At 33.3% G+C, this 25,055-nt stretch overlaps 1 protein-coding gene and 1 long non-coding RNA gene across 2 annotated transcripts in view; both read right to left on the bottom strand.

Moving 5' to 3' along the window:
- The window catches only part of LOC149413617 (putative cytochrome P450 301a1, mitochondrial), a 75,298-nt gene that overhangs the window by 17,588 nt on the left and 32,655 nt on the right, over window positions 1-25,055 (bottom strand). The window contains exons 3-5 of the mRNA XM_089644737.1: window positions 2,860-3,025; window positions 1,968-2,048; window positions 1,714-1,830 (exon numbers count right to left, since the gene is read on the bottom strand). Coding sequence (XP_089500863.1) covers window positions 1,714-1,830; window positions 1,968-2,048; window positions 2,860-3,025 — 364 coding nt within the window. The remainder of the gene's footprint in view (window positions 1-1,713; window positions 1,831-1,967; window positions 2,049-2,859; window positions 3,026-25,055) is intronic.
- Window positions 17,826-20,072, bottom strand: LOC149413618 (uncharacterized). The gene is made up of 4 exons (XR_016304217.1): window positions 19,895-20,072; window positions 18,539-18,624; window positions 18,119-18,209; window positions 17,826-18,014 (listed from the first exon to the last, which is right to left on the bottom strand). It is a non-coding gene; the product is annotated as an uncharacterized LOC149413618 (long non-coding RNA).

The following is a 25,055-nucleotide window of genomic DNA, read 5'->3' as shown; positions in this document are numbered from 1 at the left end:
AAACTGATCTACCATTAATTTTATTTTTTGTTATGCTGACAACTTAACTAATAAAGAAAAGAATGTCAATAAATGTTAATTTTACGAAAATACCAATTTTTTATCTTTTTTATGTACCTTATCATCTTAATTGTATTAATAATCTTAAATGTATGTTGTGATTACGTTGATAGGCATGTCAAACCAAGCTGCGAGCACAAATGTAGTGGCTTGGCCTATTTTAGTGGTCTTCCCATTGGGAATGTATGGCGACCGATATGCTGAAATAGTCTATCTACTATATTTATAGCTAGGCATGACGATTGTTGTCAACGTATATGTTCTTAGAACAATAATTGTTAAAGAAAAATAAAATCAAGGAATGCCAAGTTTAAAACACCTAACCTCAGTTTCAATTTTTGGCCTGGTTTTGGTGGATTAGAGTTTGGATACGTAATAGAGATAAAAAATATAAATTATATACCTATTTCTTTAACGAAATTTTATTTTCTACAAAATTATTATCAATAAATTTTTCACAAAATTGTACTGGAAACGAGGTATTTATAAAAAACCAAACCTAGTCGCGCAAAAAACTTGTTTTTTCAAAAATATACGCACCTTTACGACTTTCTACCTCGGTACCTATTAGAGATAGAAGAAATTTTTGTTAACCAAAGTTGTAGGTTATTTTATGTTCTATTATACTTGTTAAGATACTTTAGCCGAAATTTGCATTGGAAATGAGATATTTGGGAAAAACTAGATTTTGGCCCGATTTCGGCCAGTTTTTTCAAAATGGCGGCGCGAGCACAGGTGCGCCAAGGTCGGAAAATCAGATTTTACATCAGGGGATCAGTTTATATAACATATAAAAAAATTGGGACTACCGGAATTACTTCGATCGCGAATCGCTAATTGCACTGGCCTATGTATAGTAAAATATGTTGTGTATTGTCTTTTTTGGTAGCATAATTTTATTCTGTAAATTATGTACTTTTTGTACATAATTTTCTCTAAAAAGGATTTTGGTAATAGGTTTGTTATTATAAATATCATCGTATTCAAGGTCAGCATCTGTTATACTGTTAGCCAATTTAGTTCCTTTTGATAATCTACAGGGTTTTCCAATAAGAGGTGTTATTTTGAATAGCTAGCTATTTCGGTAGATGTTACTTTTGAAGCTGTCATTTTTTGACATTTGACAAGTAGAAACTACTCTATTAATAAAATTGTCGCATCTGGGGCTCGGAAAACCCAAGAGTTATTGTTGAAAAGCCTCTCTATTCTCAACGTGGGACTGTTTAGTGCGGTTTATGGTCTGGCGGAATCATTGGACCTTACTTTTTCGAAAATGAGGCTGGAGCAACAGTTACGGTGAATGAATCGCTATTGAGAGATGATTAATGATTTTTTATGACCGGAATTGGATGGTATTAATCTGGACAACGTTTTTTTCTTTCAATAAGACGGCGCTATGTGCCACACAAGCAACGAAACCATTGATATTTTACGATTGAATATAAAAATAACACCTCTATTTGGAAAACCCTGTATTTAACGCCTGTATTATTCTCATTACTTTATTTTGAAAATTTTACAAACTTATTTGGTTCTCTGTCATTACATAAGAAAATAATCGTTGAGCAGTAGTTAAAATGTGGAGCAATAATTGAGTTGTATGTAGTGCGGTTTTTTCTTTAAAATTTTTATCTATGATCAAAGAGATATTACCTTTCAACCAAAGCAGTGGCAGCTTCTTCTATGGCTCCAATGTAGAGTTTGGCAGTCCGGGGCTGCAGCATGGCTTGTTGAACTTTGGTACGGAAAGAACTCCATTTCTCTCCTTGTCTAAATACAATACTTTGATTAACATCGGACATTTTTCACTTCTATTCACATTTCGGATAGCTTCACGAACGACAAGGTTAATTAGTTAGCCTTTGATGAGTGATATTTAAATATAATATGTTGGGTATATAACTTACACGCTCAGAACGCCAGCATATTTGCCAAAGAAGTCTTTTCGCATGACAGTCTTGTAATATACGAGAGACGGCATCGATGGCCTGAAAATAAAAGCAAGGTAAGAGTAGAATCATCAAGGGCGTATATGAAGGGCAACCCCATATCCCTCCATACGCCTTTTGCGTAGGAAAAAAGATAATGGTGCCCGTAATTACTTTCCTGGGCAATACAACAATATTATTTGAACCATCTCTTTCATCAGTGTGGAGTAAATAATAATTCCTCTTATTTTGAACTTCAAGTGTACAAAATTGCGGTGACAAGATAACTCATCAAAATTACAATTCAACACACCTTTAAAAAGTCATGAAAAGTAATGAACCAAAAACTAGATTAAATAGTTACGTACGTTAGGTTAGGTTAGGTTAGGTTACGTTAGGTTTATATGCTAGTTTTTTTTTCATCGGTTTTAATGACTTAATATCATTTTTAAAGGTGTGATCAGTTATCATGGAACCCAAAATTTCATCAAAAGTGATAAAATTATGTTTTAAGGGGTGATAAAGGGGAGTGGGAATGGTTTTTCAAAATCTCACGTAGACCTGTTCCTCTTGTCTTGGAGATAAAGTGTGCCAAATTTCATCAATCTCGAAAAAAACTGTAGATTTGTATAAAAAAGAAATCCGTGCAGTCGCGAAAGAAAGAAGGTAGATAGAAGAAGAAGAAATAAAGATAAATATTTAGAAGTACGGCTTTAAATATCTACAACATAAGTTATTAGAATAATGATGACAGCACTCACTGGTGTAATGCATTTAATACGTTTGAATCGTCCCTTCTTGAGTTTGATTAGGTATCAGAGATTCAAATAGACTCATGAACTATCTGACGAGTCGAACGAGCGCAAATTACCTGTGAGGGTACTGGTCTTCATTCCTGAACACCTTCTCGATGTCGTCAGGGTCCGCGATGAATACAATGTCCGGCCTGCCCATGATGCCCGCCAGCTTCACGCACGATCCATAGTTGTCGTATAGGTAGCGGGATATCTTGTCCAACTGCTCTATGCGGAAGTGGCCTGTAACAAAAAATTACCAAACATCAGTCAAGGTTGAGATACTCATCTCTGCAAGTGGGCAAAAAAGGAACTGACAACGTAAAACTGTTCTAAACAACTTGCTTGGGATCGTTGTGGCCAGGCCGCTTGCCACGCTCATTTTTGCCGGGACTGCCCCGTGACAGTGGGGTAAACTGCCCTCGATACGCGGCTTGTATATTTTTATGTTTCAATCATACTTCCACTTGTAAATATTCTTCTCCTTATTTATTATTTAATTTTAGATGCCAAACCACCAGGCGAACACATTTCAGATGTGTTCTTATTTTGTGTTACCATTAATGTAAGTATGCATACATTATTTCGTACTAAAAATCATGCATGCAGGGACATTGGAGGGTCTAGAATCGTTTTAAAATAAATTTAGCTTTTTTTTACAAAAAAAATAGAGTCCTGACGTGTGCGGCTAAGGAGGTTAAACAATCAGTTTCCTCACACAGCCGTCGAGAAAGGGTGGGTCCCCTCCAATGTCCTAAACAACATCTTTTCGTTTATTGTATGCCAGTTCGGTGAGTTCGTATCAATCTTTCCCTTTACTCAAAATATTTTTTCGGGTTAATTTGACAGTGTAAGTTATTCCTGAACGTCAACCCCATTTTATATGATCATTATTATTTTTTGTTGCTGATATTGATACTATAGCGGTATTTTTTTATAAAACATTATTTGGTGATGTGAGCCACACAGAGTGCTTATCAGAGAGCACCTTAGGGCAGAGAGGACGGACCTCCAACAACTCAGTCTTGGCACACACTCCTTGCCTCATTCACATTCATACATCTTTTCATGCATACTCTTCTATTATTCTGACTCTTGGCATGGCCCGACTCAAGTATCTGATTCACTTGATCGTGCTATATCTTCCTCGGGCGTCCCCGACTTCTGCTACCATTCACATTAGTATCATATATTCTCATTACACTCCTTTCTTCTCTCATTCGCTCTACATGCCCAAACCATCTAAGCCTCCCTTTCTTGATCTAACTCATTACGCTTACATCAGCCTTGCACTCTTTGCGGATCTCCACATTTCTCACATGATCATACATGGTTTTATCGCATACGCCCCAGGGATCTCATTTCTACAGCGTTCAGTCTATTTTCATCCTTTCTAAATTAGTACTTCTATACATAAGGGTAGGTTGTCTTCTTTGGACATTTTTTGTTAGCGCCAACTGCGTTAAAATAAATAAAATCAAGTAATAAAAAAATAATGAAGGCTGTAGGTATTTTGTTATACATGACAAAATTTAAAAAGTAACGTATATCATTGATGTCGCTATTCCAAATTAATAATATTCAAAAATCTATTTATAAAAATAAGAAAATACACAGATATGAAATGAAATAAAAAGAATTTGACATTCTCAGACTATAAAAATATTACCATTTGTTATTTCGGCTACTGGCATTATACCTATTTTTTAGTTATTTATTAAGTTAAAAGAAATACATACATATTTCGCTTTGTTAACTTAAGTGTACATTGATTAAAACAAAAATAATATATATATTAATAATTATGGTTTACTACCTAAGTAACATATTTTTCTTAAGTAAGAGCATTTTTGTTTTGCTCATTGATCTTGAGGGCAAACAGTTTTTTCTTAAATATATTTATTCTATTTACGGTTGTCAGGCTCTCAGGAAGGAGATAATATATGTGTACACCCTCATGGCCAATGTTTCTTTTACCACACTCTGTCTTTGCTGAATTTGTGTATAATTTATTATGTTGTCTTGTGTGGTGGTCATGTACTTGTGATGTTTTCATTAATTAAGTATTTGTGTGTATGAGGCCATTTTGGATTTTGTGAATTAATAGGCATATGTTGTATTCGTACAGTTTTCTAATTTTAAGTAAGTTAGTTTCTTGGTACACTCTTTTGGTGGGGGTATCTGGTCTATAGTTAAATAGTATTTTTATAATTTTATTTTGTATTATTTGAACTTCGTACCTAGCTCTCTCATTCAAAATGTAGGCGTATTAGATCTTCTGTCAAAGAATTTATACATAAAAATGCAAATCAATCATTTTAAATACATGTATTACGAAAGATTTTTTAAAATATTTATATTGGGGGATCAGTGGGATTTAAAGGTCTAATTAGAAGTTCTACTGAGCCGAACCCTCTGATTTGAAAATATCTGGAGTCGGTGAATTATTTTCCCATTTGATCTATTTATATATTTTGTATTTATTATGTTTATATAATGCCCTTACATAATGTGGATTGATTAGATGATCATTTGTGGAAAAGTGTGTGGAAGGGTTTAGTTTTTCCTGTGTAGAAGATTTAACCCGGACATAAAGTCGGAAAAAAAAGCGGTATTAAAAAATTAAGCGATAAGTATGTAATTATTGATACGGTTGTGTGTAATATCTCTATTATTTATATTTTTTATTCCTTTAAGATAACACTTTTTTCTTATTTAATCCATATCTTAAATTTGTTTGTAAAATGTTCTTCGTTTCCCTCATTTTTTTGTACCGAGTATAAGATTGTTGAATGATTTTATTGGCTGGTATTTGTGGTGTCCAAAGATTGTGCTGATCGACGGAGTTTTTGATGTTTTGATGTTTTCAAAATTAACTTTAGTAGTGTTTTCCTGTATATTTCGCGTAGGTATATCTAGTACGTCAATCATGTTAAATATTTGGTCAGTGTCAGCCAATCTAAGTTACGGCCTGATAATATTTTTACTAATAATAATGTAGCCGTTTGCCAGGTTAATTTGCTCACATTCGGCGATAACATGCCGCATTATGAAACTGGATCAACGCAAGCGCTTGGTCGCCGTTTTAGGCCAACGACTGTCGTAACACGTAACGATCAGGTTTTTAATGCAAACGGTAAGTTCCAAATATTACAATGAGGCAGGTAGGTACTTTCTCCAAATCACAGATCATTCCTCACGTAGGTGTGGCACCAACTCAATCATACTATCCATTAATTTTTCCTGTGGGCAGTGAACTTCTTCGAAGACTACTTGCTTAATCTTCAGAACAGCATCGCTAATTTGTAACACCTTCTTTATTATCTGTTAGAACCATGGAGGCAAGAAATATAATTACATTATATTTTGCCGGTGGACCGCTAGATGGATGGGCGTGACAATTTTAAATCCACCCTCAGGCCCCGCGTACTTTATACTTCCTTACCGCAAGATGGCGACAAAAGTGATGTAGAAAATGTTGATATTGCTATCTCCTATCCTTTCTCATCTTCGTGGTTAGAAATTTCTTCGGTTTCACGTTGGCGTAGTCCCAAAAGGGTTGGAACTGCTGAAGATATTCTGTTAGGATTTGTATTAGACGAAAATAATTATGTATAGATTTCAATTGTGATTGATCAATCTTGTCGTTACGAACAAGTCTTAGACGTGTATAATATGTGTTCCGAACACGAATTGGTTATTACGTTATAAGGTGGCAATGATAGATATTTTTTAAAACCCTTCAAGCCACAAATAGAAAACTTTACAGGATACGACTAAAAAGAATCTTTATTGATTCGTAAAACTAAATATCTGATATAATATTTTCCATGCACATAAATATCTAGATAATATTAATAAAATTGACCATAAACATATCACAAGAAGCCACACCAGAAATGACCTTATGATCCCAACGAGCAATACGGCAAAGTATCAAAAGACACACACATACTTGGGACCTAAACTGTACAACAAAATTCCCTATGAATTAAACATAAAATCTTGTAATATTTCCTACATAGGCCCAATAATGACTAAATGGTTGATTGGACTGGGTAGAAGAGAATCTGAAAAAATGTTGAAAAACGTCACATAATAAATAGACATAGTATAGACATAAACTAATCACACACTATATGTATCTTCCACTATTCTAATTATTGCTCATACACAACTGAAACATACACAACACCTCAAGTTCGATTCTATCATAAGATTGTAACGATTAAACATCACAAATTAAAACATTAATGAGATATATTATACACATAGACAAATCACACGCTTACTTTCACATATTTTGGTTCCTTGGAACGGGCAATTTGCCTAGTTAGAAACCAATAATTTCGACCTGATAAGGTACAATAATAATCTATAATCACTAAAAATATTGTAATTATATCTTGTATCATATTGTACTGTGTGTAAATCTATAGGAATAAATAAATAAAATAAAAATATAAAACTAAATAACCGAAAATCTTGAAGTTAATGTGAAACTGGTTATTTGTTTTTTATAAGTTTGATGTAAAATATTGCAATGATATTTGTAATTATGAGAGATTGGATTAATTTCATAATAGGTTTCTCGAAATAGCCTAAAAAATTGTATTGTATGTAATGTAATTTTCGTATTTGAAATTCCTCACTTACTTCCCCACATTCCTCTTCCCCATCACCTTTCTCTACCTATCTTTCCCTTCCTTCAGCCTCACAATATACCTCAATTGAGGAAGCTATAGTCTTACTGGCTCCAGACGGTAGAAACCAGTTGGGACTCTTGTGCGGTATTCACATAAAAAATAATCTTTTTATTTAATGCGTCTTTTTTTGCGACTTTCTTTACTTAAGTCAACCACATGTGGTGGTTACAGCCTATAGTCCGAACCTCCCAACCAACGGTCTGAAGTCAACGTGACTATGGCATCCCTCATTAAAATAAGCATAAATATGCGATATTCACGTAGATTATCGACACATGGGTTAGATTATAATGGTTATAATCTAGGCAGGTACGTGCCTATGTAAATTAACGCTCTGTTCGCTGAACCATAAAGATAGGTATTCGCAAATGTGACTTACGGAAGAGTTGGTTGTGATGTTCGATGATATGGTTATTTTAATAGTGCTTCTATGGTGGAGGAATTTACAGGCACTCGTATAAGTTTGAGCTAATTATAACTCCGGCTAAAATTCGAATTAGTGGGGAGAAGAAGGAGACGAGGAAAAGAAGGCTGGAGAGTTTACGATGAGACAATGAATTAGTAATATTCCTACGCCATAGACAAGATCCGCAAACTTTGATGGCTTTCGAGATCTAAAACACAACCAAATAAAATTCTATTGTTAGTTTTTTTTATTTCTTATTGTTAGTAACTCAATAACAATAAGTCGTTATAAACTAAGTATCACATAGTTGATCGTTTCATTTGAAAGTGTTTCAGGCTGACCACTCTGTTCAATGCGTCTTTTTTAATGGTTTTTGAATGTCCCCACAAGTAAAATAACTTTAGAAATGATATTAATTTCTAACTTTGTAAAACCATTTGAAACTTTTAATGGTCCCTGTAAAATTAAAAATCATAAGTTCAGCTGGCTTTTTTGCTTTGGTAAACCTTTTTTGTATAAGAAACTATCCCGCAATGCTTTGCTATTGCTAATGTCTTTTTTGGGCGTCTCCGATTTCTTCCATCTATCATCACTACGCAATTTTGCAGTTAGAAAAGTGCATTAATTCGTCTCATTCCGGTGCAGATATATTGCATTAAGTATTCTTCTGGCATCCCCGACTTCTTCTTCAAACCACTCTTTAAACACTGCTGGCACTAATAAGAACAAACTTTGAAATTTTCAGCGATATCGGTCGACTACTTTTAGAGTTTGGCGAGCGTAAACATACGCAAGCTAATTTGTAAATATTAAATACATAAGATAGTTAGAAAAACTTATTAAAACGTCGTGTTGACAACTTGAAAATGAAAAATGAACTTGAAAATCTAAATGAGCATGAATCCATTTTAAAATTATGTGGGTAGCAAAGACTGCGAAACGCGGGAAATATTTAAGAAAGGTCAGAGAAATCATGAAAAAGTGGGTATCCCAGTGGAGTCGACCAAAAGGTAGATTGGGGAAAATATTGCTGTAGGACGGGAAGGACTGATGTGAAGACTGAAGGCGATGACGACGAACCGCAGCCACAAGAGATCAATTGTGGTAGTTTTGGGTAGGACACGATTTCAGAATGAGTTTGTGCGGGGTATTAAATACTGATTTAAGGTGTTAAGGTGTTCCACCTCAAATGAAGTGAAGTGTGAAATTTGAAAGAGCCAAAAGAAGCTAAAATATTGCAGAGGGGGGCGGTTTGAAAATTTCTCGAGAATATCTTCGTATCCTGGAGACGGGGGTGGCATAAATTGTGTGTATCAAAACGTAGTACAAATACACAAACATCCGAAACATTTGTAGTATTTAAAATATTTGCATTAATACAAAACCTTTTGTAGTCATAAAAATAAAAAGAGTTACTAACAATTTTGACAAATATGTTTGGTAAGGTGACGGAACATTTAATGTTTTTGTACGGGACATTTGTTGTGCATCTTGCATGAGGTACTCGACATTAATTCGTGGAAGGGCCAAATTTCACCCTGGGGTGTAGCCTCACGATGATGACACTAATCACAAATGATCATTTTTGTACTTGTCATATTATCTTGATCATATTTTTTTGGTCGTTAGTTTACAAACAGCATAATATTGCATGTTTCTGCAGAACGAATTTGAGGAAGCCGTATTTTCGTCCATAAAGAAAATCAATGTTCTGCTCCAAATTATTCTAAAGACAGTAGTATACAATCACAATGATTCATCACAAATCTCCCATTCCACATTCTTTAGTTATTATTTATGGCTTACTTGTGTATTTACTTTATTATTATTATTTAACCAGTAGTTACTTATTATCGGGCTTCGTTTGTCACCTTTAAACAATTTTAAGGTACGCAAGAAACAGTATCACGTCTCGAATTTTTTGAGTTAAACAAGCATTTTAAAGCCCCGTGGCTCGTGACGGAAATAACGTTTCCACCTGAAAATTCTTGACAGAGAATTTTGTGCAAATTTCATGACCCTTGAGCCCACACTTTTAGTGAGACACTTTATTGTTAAGAAATCAATCAAGTTCTGCAAGCTTTTTTACGCATGCCAGTGTAGACCACAGTTTAGCATTATTCGAAAAGTAAAAGTTGTCAGCTTTTTTTCCAGAAACTCGTCCTTTTTAGCGTTTAGCGAGTATTGGGGTCAGTCGTTAAATTATTGTGAATTCCACATAGATCTATTGGAATCTGGTAATAATTAAAGATTAATTAATTTAGTGCAGATACACGGAGACAAATGAGTATTGCTTATTTATTGAAAAATAATTGAAAATTCGGTTAAAAATGGGATTGCAAGCCGTTTCCTGATAAACTTTTACTAAATTCCAAACAGATCGAAACACCTGTATTTTACTTGATAGTATACAATGACGAAAAGTGGAAATATTAAGATTTTTTTGAACAAGTGTTCCTACAGCATGATAAAACATTCGTATTTTACTAGGAAACCTATCAATTCATTCGTTAAGGGCCTGCAATCCCGTTTTAACCGGATTACGAATAATTTTAAGAGATTCTTAATTAATTAGTAAAAAATCAATATTTGTGTTTGTAACGCATTACAGTTATAGTTACCGACAAGACAAGACGAAGAAGTTGCACGAATTACAACTCGGAGGGCCTCCGGTGAACAAAGAAATAAACAAACTTATTGGTGGTGAGGGCACTGGTGCTCCCATGGGCTCTCTCTGAATCGGACGAATGGACCGGTCGGTTGATAAAACTATTGTTCGGATCAACCAGTTGATACATCTAGCAAATTGATATTGATGCTTATCAACCTTTTTTATAAATATTTCATCATTGAAGTAGATAAAATTAACAAAACATTAATGAAGCATGAAAGAGAAAAAGACACAGAAAATAACCTGGGTTATCATGTTGATGAATGTGAAAAACGAGTCGGGCCAATCGGCAAGATGAAATCGCAAATGAATTTCGAACCCCTTTTAAAGTGATACTGAATCGGATATTATTTCTGACTATTTCTAAATCACGGGATAGTCATAATTCTTGAAAATCAGTTCCAATTTAAAATTACAATTAAAATAATTTTTGGTAAAAATATTATATAATAGGTAGATACTTTATCACTTGTCTTTTCTTTTCAATCAGTTTCAATAATTATGAAAATGACACGTAAATTCAAAAGCAAATTTGAGTTGATTGAATCAGAGTTATGCCAGATACAATGACAACCGAAATTAGAATTTTTGATTTTCTTATAAAATAATTAATTTTTTAATAATTGAAAGTTTTAAAAGTTAGCATCACATTCTAGGAAAATAATTGTGGTTTGTGTATACCGTATACCTACTTGTGCGATTTTCATAAATTTTACAATTCGTATCTTTTTCGTCATTATGAATAGTCGATACACGTGGTATGTGTAACTTTTTCTCACAAAATTTCTTTAAAAGTAACATTTTTGTAGGTACAGATGACCGTAAATAAAATCCTACTAAGTGCCTCACGTCAACTAATTCAATTTTGTTTCTTGTAGAATCGTCGGAATCTAGTTTATCGTTGATTATATTGCACCACCAAAGTTTTTACAACAAAAAAGTTGTTTATTATAGGCAAAAACTGAGGCAGATAACTCTTTCAGTTTTTACGTGTCCTAAAAATACCACGCGATTTTTTTTGCACAAATAGTGGCACCTTCCGGTGTAGGTAGTCAAATGAACAAAATGTTTTATTATTGGGTTGATATACAAACTCTTATACTTATTCTTTGTTGAAACAAGTATCACAACTTATGTTCTATTATTGGGTTTGATGTCTACAAAATCTAAAACTTATTCTTTGTTGAAACCATTATCACAACTTATGTTTTAGTATTAGGTTTAATGTCTACAAAATCTAATACTTATTCTTTGTTATACAAATATCACAAATAATGTTTTATTATTGGGTTTAATGTCTACAAATGTAGTATTTATTCTTTAATTTTTTAGAATAAAATTTCTTCTGAACGCTTATCACTTTGTGATGTCATTATTTATAATATTGAAATACAAATAACTTTGTTTACATCACTTTAATATATATAAGCTCTACATGTTTCATGAACAAAGTTCACATCATCAGGTGCAAGTATACAGGAGCAAGTATATACTTGCTCCTGATTGCACGATGCGAACTTTGTTCATGAAATATGTCTCGTGGCTCATGAAACATGCGTCGTGCAATCAGGAGCAAGTATATCAGGAGCAAGTATATACTTGCTCCTGTATACTTGCACCTGATGATGTGAACTTTGTTCATTAAACATGTAGAGGTTAAATGTATTAAAGTGATGTAAACAAACTTATTTATGTTTTAATATAATTTATTCTTTGTTGAAACAAGTATCACAATTAATGTTTTATCATTGGGTTTAATGTCTACAAAATCTACTACTTATTCTTTGTTAAAACTAGAATCACAACTATTGCAGTATTGAGGTGTACCGTTATATTCGTATAAACGAAAATGTACAAAAGAAAAGTTTTCCGTTCATTCGATAAAATTGATCTTCAATTCCATGATTTGAAAAAATAGATTAAAATTAGCTTTCGAGGAGAATTCACAAAGCAACTGACAGATCCTCAAAACTGTTCGCATTTCAGTATAAAAATCATAGTATTACATAACTTCGTTGAAAAAAAATCAGATTTAAAACAATATGCAACAAAGTAATCGCTATTTATTTTATTATTCATTACAAGCCCCCGCCAACCTTAATTATAACACGAAAGCACACATATAATGAGAAGCCACAATATAGAAAATAGATAAAGCGGAATATCATTTCAAATAAATACAATACAAAGGCATAAAATACATAGACAGGTACAATAGATATAATATAATCAACATTCTCATACGCATACACACACTCAAAGGTATACAGTGTATACACCATACTGCTCATAGGCATATTTATACAATTACATGCATGCCATCAATTGATACTAACGTTTATAAACAATATAAATAAGGAAAAAATCTTGATCCATTAAGACGAAATAAGATCCTAAAAAAATATCAGTTATGGGCGTGAACGCGATTTAAGTGGGCGAAGCAAATTAGTTTCACACGCGCTCCGCTCGAATTAAATATTATAATATTTCGGGGTGCAGGGGAATGAAGTACGTTGCAATGGGGAACACCCGACACAACGAACAGTTCGAAGTCAGAGCAGCGATGAAATCCACTAGATGGTACCCATGAGTAAGGTTTGAACATGAAATGCTTAATAATGGGCGTCTTTCAAACTATGTGAATAGTAATATTAAGTTGAATGTGCATGTTTTAGGCAAATTTCGATAGAAACGTTACCTATTGCAGAAGGAGCTCATGATTTTATGATTCTTATCAGATTTCTGTAACCATACTGCTAGACGGTAGGCAGTAACTTATGACTCGTAACCGACGTGTTCTTCATTGACAGATGTCAAAGCAATACGGTATTCAATCACGAATCATTTTCATAATATCTGATCATAATTATATCTGAATATATTGACAAGATAAATAAAATATCAGTCATTTTCAATATTTATTATTATCGTTTACAAAAAGTTACATAAAACAAATAATTATGTAATGTAAAAAGCATAAGATGCAACTTTTTTTTGTATAAAGGCCATCATTTATTATAATATAAGTTAGAAATAGTAAAAATAATTTTATATAAAAAACGAAAATAATTATTCAATAAATAGCATTTCGTCGAAATCTAAACGACGATTTCCAAATTGACGTTCTTTACATACAATATCTAAGATATGTGGAGGATCACGAACATTCATAGACCTTGTGACTCCAGGATCGATAAGCTCGACAAGAATGCAATCCATTTAAAAATTAGTTAATTTAATAAGCATTTTTTCTTCCCAGAACTTGTCATCTCGAAGTATACGCTCAACTATCTCTAAGTTAGATAATTACAATCATAAAAAGAGTCGTGCTGCGAAATTCTATTTAATACAGTTAAAGAAAAAATATGTCTTCTATTCTCCTTCCTTCCAGAATAACGGGTTTCTTCTCGTCCTGTGTAAACAAAACTTTTACTTTATTTACGTCAATTTTTTTTTTTTTTAATTTTTTTTTATTAAAAGTATACAATACAGAATATAGTATATTATATAAAGCATTGTACTCCCAGGAGTTAATAAACTCATTGCGGGAATGATACGCATTACATGAAACATATAGCTGTATGTATTAAATGGACACATGATGGGACATACACAACATTATTATTTCAGATAGTCATTAATAAGATGAAGTTTGAGCATGTTACTTTGGGTCTTTTTACATTGACTTGCACATTTGATCTCGTTGGGTAGTTGATTATATTTTGTGTGAGCTATGTATTCCAGGGATCTTAGTCCATATTTTGTTGATTTGATTTTTGGTATATGTAGTTTGTTGTGATTTCTTGTGTTGTGTTGGTGTACGTCGTAATTGTAATAGAGTGTAGTGTTGGAATGTGCCGAGTGTTGAATTACTTTTAATATAGTTTTCGTTATTTCAAAAGTGGGAATGGTATTAAAATGAAGTATTTGGGTGTTTCTGTAGATGTCTTTGACATGTGTGTCCCAAGGTAAACTGAAAATATTTCGCAGGGCTCTATTTTGGACGACTTGGACTTCTGAAATCATTTTTTTTGTAGCAAATCCCCAGATTCCGGCGAGATATATTAGATGTGAGTGAATCATAGCATGGTAAATCGATTTTAATAGAGAGGGAGGAAGTAACCCGCGAAGTCTATATAAAACACCAGTTATATGAGTAATTTTGGATAGAACATGTTTAAATTGGTGATTCCATGTGAGTTGTGAATCAATGAAAAGGCCAAGATATTTTGTAACATCAGCCCTTTCAAGGCGGTTATTATCAAGACTTATATTAAGACATACATTTTTTTATTTGCAAACAGTATGTAATGTGTTTTTTTTATGTTTAGGCTAAGTTTGTTTAATCGCAGCCAGTTTGCCAGGCAAGCTACATCACTTTCCATTTCCTTTTCAAGTTCGTTTAAATCATTATTGTGATAAAGAATCACTGTATCATCTGCATAGAGTTGTATTGTACCCTTAAGTCCCCATTTAGCAATATCATTTATATATATTAAAAATAGTAATGGTCCAAGTACGGAGCCCTGAGGCACGCCACATTTCATCGTTCCCATGCTGCTTGTCCCCTTTCCAACAAAGGTCTGACAGTGTCGGTTAGAGAGGTAGCTACACAGTAACTTCAGGGGAGTGCCTACTATGCCTAGGTGTTCTAGCTTCTTTAGTAGTATCCCATGGTCAACCGTATCGAAAGCCTTTTTTAAATCTATAAATAAGCCTGCAGCATGCTTACCCTGGTCTATATGCTTTTGGAGGGCGTATACAAAATCGAAGGCAGCACATTTTGTGTTAGATTGGTTTCTGAATCCATACTGTTGGGATGCGAGTAAATTGTTTGATAGGAGATATTTAGTGAGCCTAAGCTTAATAACCTTTTCAAAAACTTTAGAGACGACAAAGAGGATGGATATAGGACGGTAATTAGAAGGATTTTTTTTGCAATCATCTTTGTAAATCGGAATTATTTTTGCTATCTTTAGTTGATCTGGGAAGATTCCACTATTCAGGGATTGATTAATAAGAAAAACAAGGTGGTCAGCTAATATATCTTTGCAAAAGTTCAGGTACACTGGTGTAATTCCATCTAAACCTGGAGATGCATTAGACTTTAGTTGAGAGATGATACTGAGAACTTCTGTTTTATTTGTTTTGGCCATGTATAAGGACTGGATTGCTTTTTGATCCGTGTTTATAGTGATAGAATCATCTGGATATGATGCAATTGTAGCTGCTAAGTTTTCCCCAACTGATATAAAGAAGTTGTTAAAAGTTGAAGCTATCTGTGTTGGGCATGTTATTTCTTCATTCTTAATGAGAAGACATTCAATTTCATCTTTCTGGGGTGTCGAGCTATTTGTTAGAATTGCATTTATTATTTTCCATGTCTGTCGCGGATAACGCAGGTTTTCTTTAAATATAGTCGTGTAGTATTTGGTTTTAGCATATCTTCTATAGTTGGTAACTTGATTTCTTGTTTTATTTCTCAGTGCTGTGAATATATCACTTTGCTGATTTTTTTTCCAGATTTTAAACGCATTGTTGCGCTGTTTGATAAGTGCATTTAATTTTGCATCAAATCATGGAGTATTACCCCTCCGTTGGTCTCCTATGCGTAACTCAGATTTATGTTGGGATGATTTTATTGCTGTTTTGATGTATTCATTAAAATTATTATAGATTTCATTGGCATTACTGGTGGTTTCGTGTGGAAAGTTGTGGGATTCTACATATGTTTTTAACATGTTTTTATCGGTTTTGGTGTTGTTTGAAAAAGAATGTATTCTATTATTAGTGTGATGTTTCAAGCTGTTTTGGTAATCTAATATCAAAATGTTATGATCACTTAGGTAGGCATCTATATTTGCAGTAGTTGAGGAAATATTTTGTCTGTTTGAGATGATATGGTCTATTAGAGAAGTAGAGGTATCTGTTACTCGTGTAGGATAGGATGTGTTACATATGAAACAGTTGTATGAGTGTTGATGTATTTAAGAGATGTATTATTTTTTTGAAGAATGTCAATGTTGAAATCACCAAAGATAAGGGTATCATCTATACAGTTATTTAAAATAGATTCATGATACATTAAGAATTCGTTAATGTTTGAGGTAGGCTTTCTGTTTATAACATAAATATTTAACGGTTTAAAATTTCTATTACGGATATATAATTGAAAACAATATGTATGGGAAATATGTATTTGAAAATTTTTTACGACTTCAATACGTTCATAATAAAATTATATGTTTAAATCAGAATTTTTCTCCGGTGAAATCGGTCCTTTCGGCATCGGATTATTGATATATTAAGTATTTTCGTGATTAAATAAAAACAATATTAGAAACATTATGTTAATTCACTTTTCAATCAAATTTTGGAATTATACACACGAGCGTATAAGTACGTATAGACGGGTATATACAAGTGTATAAATTACCTGCTGTAATATAGATAGAGGTGGTATATTGCTGAGTCTAGAAGCAAGCATTAATTGCACATTTTTTCTGTGTTCTTTATTCTGCCTTTGATTTTTTTCACCCTGCTTACTAGCGGATACCTGTTCTTTTTTTCTTTGTTGCCATATGCCTTTGCCTTTGTTGTTATATGATATTGGTCGGTTTTTGTATTGATTTGTTGATTATAAACGTACCTACATGTTATCTGGGTTATAAATGTGAGAATGTTGTCGATATATTTGGGGATTCCGTATTATAGGCCAGTACACATAGCGCCAAAAAGGGGGTTGCGATCGTAATTATTCCGGTAGTCCCAATTTTTTTATATGTTTTATAAACTGATCCCATGATGTATAATCTGAATTTCCGACCATGGCGCACCTGTGCTCGCGCCACCATTTAAAAAAAAACCGGCTGTAATCGCGCCAAAATCTAGTTTTTCCAAAATATCTCATTCTCAATGCAAATTTTGGCTAAATTAGCTAGATAATTAAAGTAAAACATAAAATTACCTACAACTTTTGTGAAAACAATTTTCTTCAATCTCTAATAGGTACCGAGGTAGAAAGTCGTAAAGGTGCGTATATTTTTGAAAAAAACAAGTTTTTTGCGCGACTAGCTTTGATTTTTTGTAAATATCTCGTTTCCAGTACAATTTTGTGTAAAAATTATTGATACTAATTTTGTAGAAAATAAAATTTCATAAAATAAATAGGTATATAATTTATGTGTTTTAATTCTAATACGTATCCAAGCTCTAATCCACCAAAACCAGGCCAAAAATTGAAACAGAGGTAAAGTGTTTTAAATTTCATTCCTTAATTTTATTTTTCTTCAACAATTATTGTTGTGAGAACATATCAGTTGACAACAATCGTCATGCCTGCGTCAGACCTAGCTATAAGGGGCTGGAAACGGCATGCACGTTAGTGTCATAAGAACTAGAGCCAGCAAATAGTGAAAACTTTTCAGGTTCATTCATCTCTGGTCCGTGCTGAAAAATAATGTCAGTTTTTGTTAATTTTTTTAGATCGCTTATTTAATCATATAAAATTAATATTATTTACTTTATATTTACAGAAATTGTGAAAAAATTACCATGTTGAGTGTCGGTATAGTGTTTAACACAATACTCGTATTTTCTTTATTATTTGCAATATTATCTGGATGAAGTTTTGCGGAATTTTTCCTAAAATGAGAAATATTGTTAATTATTTATACTGTCTCTATTCCCTAATTATTTAGAGATGTATTAAGACATGCCCGACAAACTTTCACCAACAATTCCTGAGCTTATTTGGTGTAAAAAATGCATTTCGGTAAAAATAAAAATATGTCACCGGAAATCAAAATTAATTTACTTCTTATATTCCAAATTCAATATGCTCAGAAGTTTATCGACTGCGTATATATGTATATATCTACATATATAAAATTATTTAAGCTGACATTGTACAATTATGTTCTGTAAAAAACGTATCCCAAAGATCTATTTTTATGTGTGTATTTAAGTAGTACCTTCTCCATTCCGTTAAACATTTTCCTTGGTGCCGTAATTTTGTTCGGGATAAAACTCCTTTTGTCTTCTGTTTTCCCATATTTAACTGAAACGTAAGTATATATTAGCCAAGAGATTTATTATAAATTGGTTCAATTTTACCTTAAATTTGAAAATCATTTCAACGTAAGTAAGTGCAGTAACTTGGGGAGATAATTGCACAATTCTATCTACAACAAATGATCTAACAATCTAAACTTAAAATATTAATGACTCTTTTTAATATTCGAATGACTTTAGGTACTTTATAGGTGACATATGTCTAATTGTCTGTATGGAGAAAAACTTTCGATGTAGAGTTTTTGTTTTATGGAAAAAAACTTTCGAATTTCAAAAATTTGTTGTTGGGTAATTTAACTGGTTTTGGTGGATAAGAGCTTGGATACATATTAGAGTTAAAACACATAAATTAAATACCTATTTATTTTATGAAATTTTATTTTCTACAAAATTAGTATCAATAATTTTTTCACAAAATTGTACTGGAAACGAGATATTTACAAAAAACAAAAGCTAGTCGCGCAAAAAACTTGTTTTTTTCAAAAATATACGCACCTTTACGACTTTCTACCTCGGTACCTATTAGAGATTGAAGAAAATTGTTTACACAAAAGTAGTAAGTAATTTTATGTTCTACTTTAATTGTTTAGCTAATTTAGCCGAAATTTGCATTGGGAATGAGATATTTTGGAAAAACTAGATTTTGGAGCGATTTCGGCCGGTTTTTTTCAAAATGGCGGCGCGAGCACAGGTGTGCCAAGGTCGGAAACTCAGATTTTACATCAGGGGACCAGTTTATAAACATATAAAAAAATTGGGACTACCGGAATAATTACGATCGCGAATCGGTAATTGCCCTGGAGTATTAGTAATGAAACGAACTCTTCACAAACACTTTATTGAAATATAAGAGAATACCACTCCTTAGTAAAAAAACTCCTTTTATTTTACCATAATTTATTAGATATTCCATTGTTACAACTAACATGACTGTATAATTAGAAATTAATGTAAAAAGCCCAGTAGGGCGTAAATAAATAAAACTAGGAAAACGATTCTAGTGAAGGGGCACTCTATAACATTCTGTGCCGCTGGTTGTGACAACCGGACAGACAGCCGCGTCGCGTGAAAAAAAAGATTAATAGTAAAAAAGTCTACTTGGGCTAGAAATGATATATAATAACATAACGACAATACTTTAGTGTCACCTTTTTTCTCAAGTGCCTACACATTTACGCATTTAACAATGTATTCTTTTGTATTGGTTATTATTCATATTTATATTTATTATTTATATAAAAAAAACCTTTACTCACTTGAGGAAGAAGTTAAATTATAAAAAACAGAAAATTTCACTAATAGATTTCAAAGTATCGTTTGATTAAATAAAAAAATACGTAAAAGAAATGACCGGAGCGACCGGCCGGGTGACACAACCTTACAGGCCGGAACTTTCGCGGCGTCTGAATCAATACGTAGTAACTCCTTGTCAACCCGCACACAAATATACTACGCACAATAGAGAGTTTTGAAGTACTGGCCGTCGTTTTTCGTGTATCTGGCCAGAAATTGGATTTTCGCGAGTGTTTTTATTTTAATTAATTCTTATGAATACATTAATAAAATCTCTAATCTTTTGTGAGGGAGTCGTCGGGAAGTTACTAATTCATCGTCTAGAAAAATAAAATCTGGTACTTGCCGCTTATCTTACAACATTTTACATTTAATAAAATGTACTTATCGTTTTACATAATATATTTAATTGTAAGGTCCTGTTTTTATTAATCTTAAATATAAATAACTTGCATCCCTTCGAATCCCTCTAGAAACATTTAAGATTTTAGTAATAAGCTCATCAGAAATAATTAAAATGTGAGCGTCGGGGCAAATCCCCGTTATCAGGGTATTGTGTCGCCTTAACCAATTTTCTCTTAGCTTTTTTAGTTCAGTTGTGAAGGTTGATTCGCTTTTTACATCCATTGGCATCTTATCACATATAAAAGGTACAAGATAATAATTATGTTCGTTGGCTGTGTTTATTAGTAATTTTTGGAATGGCTTCATTTTGACAAAATATTGTGTTGTGTGTGATCTACTTTTTTATTCAAATATGGAATCCGACAATTTTGGCATTCAATTATAACCATAATATCCCTCAATATGACTAATAATAAATTTAACTCATATAATAATTTTATATCTCTTTTTTGTCCATAAATACTGTTGCTTACCAAAAGCTTTGTCACATTATAATATCGATATTTCTTTTACGCTTACCGAGAATTTCTATTTTTTTCAAACACTCATTTTACCGACTGAACTTATATCATCTCTGCCTCCTCGTTCGGAAAAAAACACTGAGATTTTTATTTACTTTTCCCATGGTAAAATATACCTTCAGTATCATCATTATGAGAAACCGTCATATAGAATAGATATTTCACTAAAATTTCTTTAACCATGTTTAGTGATTTTTCTCAAATGCGTGCTCATACAATTAACGTTAAATATTGCACAGCAAAGTAATAGAATTAGTAGATTTTTGATTTATAAAAACTACTCAGGCGAACCATGTTGATGGTTTGCCACGACGAAAGCAGGCACTGAATAGATTATAATACACACTAGACATGCCTTCCATGTGGATTTGAATGGAAACCAATATCGCCACTGTCTCTTTCACACTTGGATGTCATCGCGTATCGTCATCCGATTTGAATTTCATAATGACGATAAAACATTGTTTTTGAATTGAAAATTTAAATCCCGATTCGCTAGACTTGTATATCACGAAACACGGCAACGTCGCGATTATTGTTATCTTCTTCATTCTATTAGACAGTTTATAGAACGGTTGCAAAAACGTATTAAGTAAGTACACACTATAATTACCTGCAATGGAAATCATTTCCCAGTAAAAACCATAATATTACGTTGCCTGTCACAGACAATTTCCACACTATACACTGCAATTTCTAGTTTCCATTTACTTATGGTATGTAGGTAAGTCCCTGTACACTGTACAGGCTAGTAGTTAGAGTAAGTATGTAAATAGCGCGTTGGATGCAACCACCAGTGCGTGTCCAAAGAAAAGTCTCGGATGATCGCCATTAAATTACATGATTCGTTGTGAGGCTCTAATGCCTGAGGAATACCATTGCCTTCACGTGAAGCACGCGATGTTTAAACACTTGTCACTTTCTCGAACCAGACAATGAACTACGTTGGAGATCTCCTTTATAAGGCTGGAATTTATTTTGCCGAGTTGGAAAGATCCTGAAATTGCTCAATCTTAATCTGTAGACAATACCTGTAATCGCCAGAACTTGGCATTTTCCGACAATTTTTTTGTTAAATCTTTTCTCCAAACTCCACCTAGAAGAGGTGTTGTCATTGATCCACATTGATTTCAACCAATATAGATTAAAAACACGCTGTGCATGAGAGGAATGCGACTGGGATGAGGGTTGAAGCTATGGATAGAGAAAAGTGCTGAGTTCAAATGCGAAACAACATTTTAGTTGTGTATTTTCAAATGCGTATTATTTATATTAGATTTGCACTCTTTGCACTCTTTGCACTCTTTTGCCGTTCCGACAGTGAAACAGACCGGCTGGGCAGGGCTTGTTGTACGGTTCCCCGCGAGCACTTAGGCCATAGGCCCATTGTACTATCTCCCATTTTACCTCATTCCCTTGCCAGTAACCCGGTCCCTTTTATGAAGTTCACCAGGGCTGTCATTGGATATATGGCGATGTCTTCTGGTTCCACACTGTGTCTTCCCAGGTATCTGAGCCTTATTCCCAGCAGAGCGGGACATTGGCACCATAGGTGAATTGGAGTCTCTTCCTCCTCTTCACATTTCCTACAGATGTTGGTGTTTTCCACTCCCAACAGTTGCATGTGTCTCCTGAGATGGCAGTGTCACGTTAATAGTCCTACCAGTTCCCTCAGTGAGTTTCTGTCCATATTGAGTAGTTGCCTGGTTCGGTTAGGGTCCGGTCCGTTTATGAGTACTTTAGATTGCCTCATTCCGGGTGCCTTCTTCCATTCCTTCCAGTTTTGGGATTTGACCCACCTCTTGATATGTAGTTTGTATATTAGATTTAGTATTGTTTAATTTTTTATCCCTTACCCTACTATTTAAATTAACACAGTGATATTGTGCGCCTCGTCCAAGAGAGATTCTCTCATAACACCCAGGTCGGAGATCATAGATCACCATTCAGAATCGAATTATTACCATCGAGCTTTACATTAGAGGCGCAATTGCGTGCTAATATTTCGCCGAAATATGTTCTACTATTAAAACACGATAAGCGGTGCGCGTAGACCGTATTTGATAGTTTAAGTTAGAGCGTTGGAAGCGTTGGAGGTCAATTGGAGGTAATAACCTATTTTTCGCTGCATGTCTCATGTAAATATGATACATAAATGATTATCACTCGAAAATGCATTAGCCGTGATTAGGGATCAAATCCAAATAGCCAATAGCCAGTAACTTCTACCCTTTTTAAACATAAACACTAGCTTTTATTATTTTTTTTTTAAATATTTATTAATACCCTTTTTAGAATCTTTTACATATGAATTATAAAATTATACCGTATATATTTATTAAACATAATTAAACTGCCTCAATAAAAATATTTTCTATTTGCTAAGTGATAAGTTAAAGATGTCCAATGACTCTGTATAATTATTTCCCTCCATAAGTAAACACGTAGAAATGCACATGGTAGTTAGTCCCAGAATTTGTGCACTGAAATAAATCCCGAATTCTAGGATTGCGTATTGGAATCTGAAAGCTTATCAATGCAAGCAATGAATGATTGTATTACCATTAGTCAGTTGAAACTCTAGTTCAGACATCTCAATAAAACAACAGTTTTCTATGCTTCAATAATACTAGTATGTCCTTGGGAGTCGGCCTATTTTAGGTTTTGCAAATAAAACCCGCCGACAATCATGAAAATATTTACTTATCGGATTTCGAAAGTGGGTGCTAATTTATCACATGCATTTTCAATAATCTAAAAGGCCTAACATTGAAACAGTACACTTTCGATGAGTGTAGGTTGTACTACATGCGCTAAATTTTAAACCTGCTAATTAGTAAGTACACCTACAAAGTAATTAGTTAGGTATCTTCCAAGTTAGGTGCAAAACGGTTTGTTTAAACAGGGTAAGCTAATATTATGTATGTTCACAATTTAGTACATGTTCATGGAAAAAAATAACAAAATCATGTATTACCCAGTTAGGAATGACGCGATTTGACTGGAATGCAAGATGTAAGCGTAGTGAACAAGATAAATAAAGGAGTGCACGGACGATGTTAGCGTAATGAACAAGATAAATAAAGGAATTCAAGGCCGATGTAAGCGTAATGAACAAGATAAATAACGAAATGCAAGGCAGATGTAACCGTAATGAACAAGACAAATAAAGGAATGCAAGGCCGATGTAAATGTAATGAACAAGATAAAGGAATGTAAGGCCAATGTAAGCGTAATGAACGGGATTAATAAAGGGATATTTTGATATTTGTTAAATGCTTCTATTTGAATTTCGATTTTGTTTTCTTGAATTATTGAATTAATGAATGAAATGGAATCTTCGAAGTGTATATTAGCCCACTTCTGGCATCTGATCGAGCTTAAACTTGGCAGATAGACTCGTTGTCGATGACAACGCATTCTATCAACTTTTGGTGGCACCTACGCACACATACCTGCACAAACGCGCATTTCTCTGAAATTACGGCCAAAAAACGCCGTTCTTACAATATTTTTTTTATTTATTAATCATTATATTAACTATGTTAGTAGTGTAAGATTATTTTTTTAATAATTACAACTAACTCGCAAAAAAATCCAAATTTTTTCCTAAAATCACCCAAAATTGATTTTAATAATGGCCCATATTTAAATATTTAAAAAATGAAACGGGATAGTTCCGTAGTTGCAAATTGCTAATACTTCGGATTAAAAAATTTTTGTTTGGGTATTTTGTCCTCAAATCCAAATTTAAGTTTTGTATGAAAAAGGCCGCGCTGCCGTTCCCCTTAAGTGGAAACGAGGTTTAATAATTGTACTGGAATTTATATGATTCTTTTATAGATTTTTTATAACAATAAACTTTATTAGTGGTTGCAATGATGTCAATATGTAGATCTACCAAGTGGGTCTACCGTATAAACTTAATGAAAAAAATTGCTCGAACAAACTTTCACAATATGGCCAAAATTCTCGAATTGTAGCTTATTACATACCAGTTTACCAATCATTAAATAGTTTTAATTTACAACAACAAAAGGACTGATACAAAGACTGTTCATAACGTAAATAAATAAAATTAAATTTTAAAAATGATAATTTGGAACCATGGACTTATCGAGCGTATTCAAGTTTTTTGCAAAGTATTTTTTGTGATTAATGCACCGGACGGGCCGAGTTTTGGTTGGGTCAAACCGGT

The sequence above is a fragment of the Hesperophylax consimilis genome, chromosome 21 (assembly GCF_061612785.1).
Source record: "Hesperophylax consimilis isolate HC1 chromosome 21, BYU_Hcon_1.0, whole genome shotgun sequence".
NCBI lineage: Eukaryota > Metazoa > Arthropoda > Insecta > Trichoptera > Limnephilidae > Hesperophylax > Hesperophylax consimilis.
This window is presented reverse-complemented; position numbering and strand designations above follow the sequence as displayed.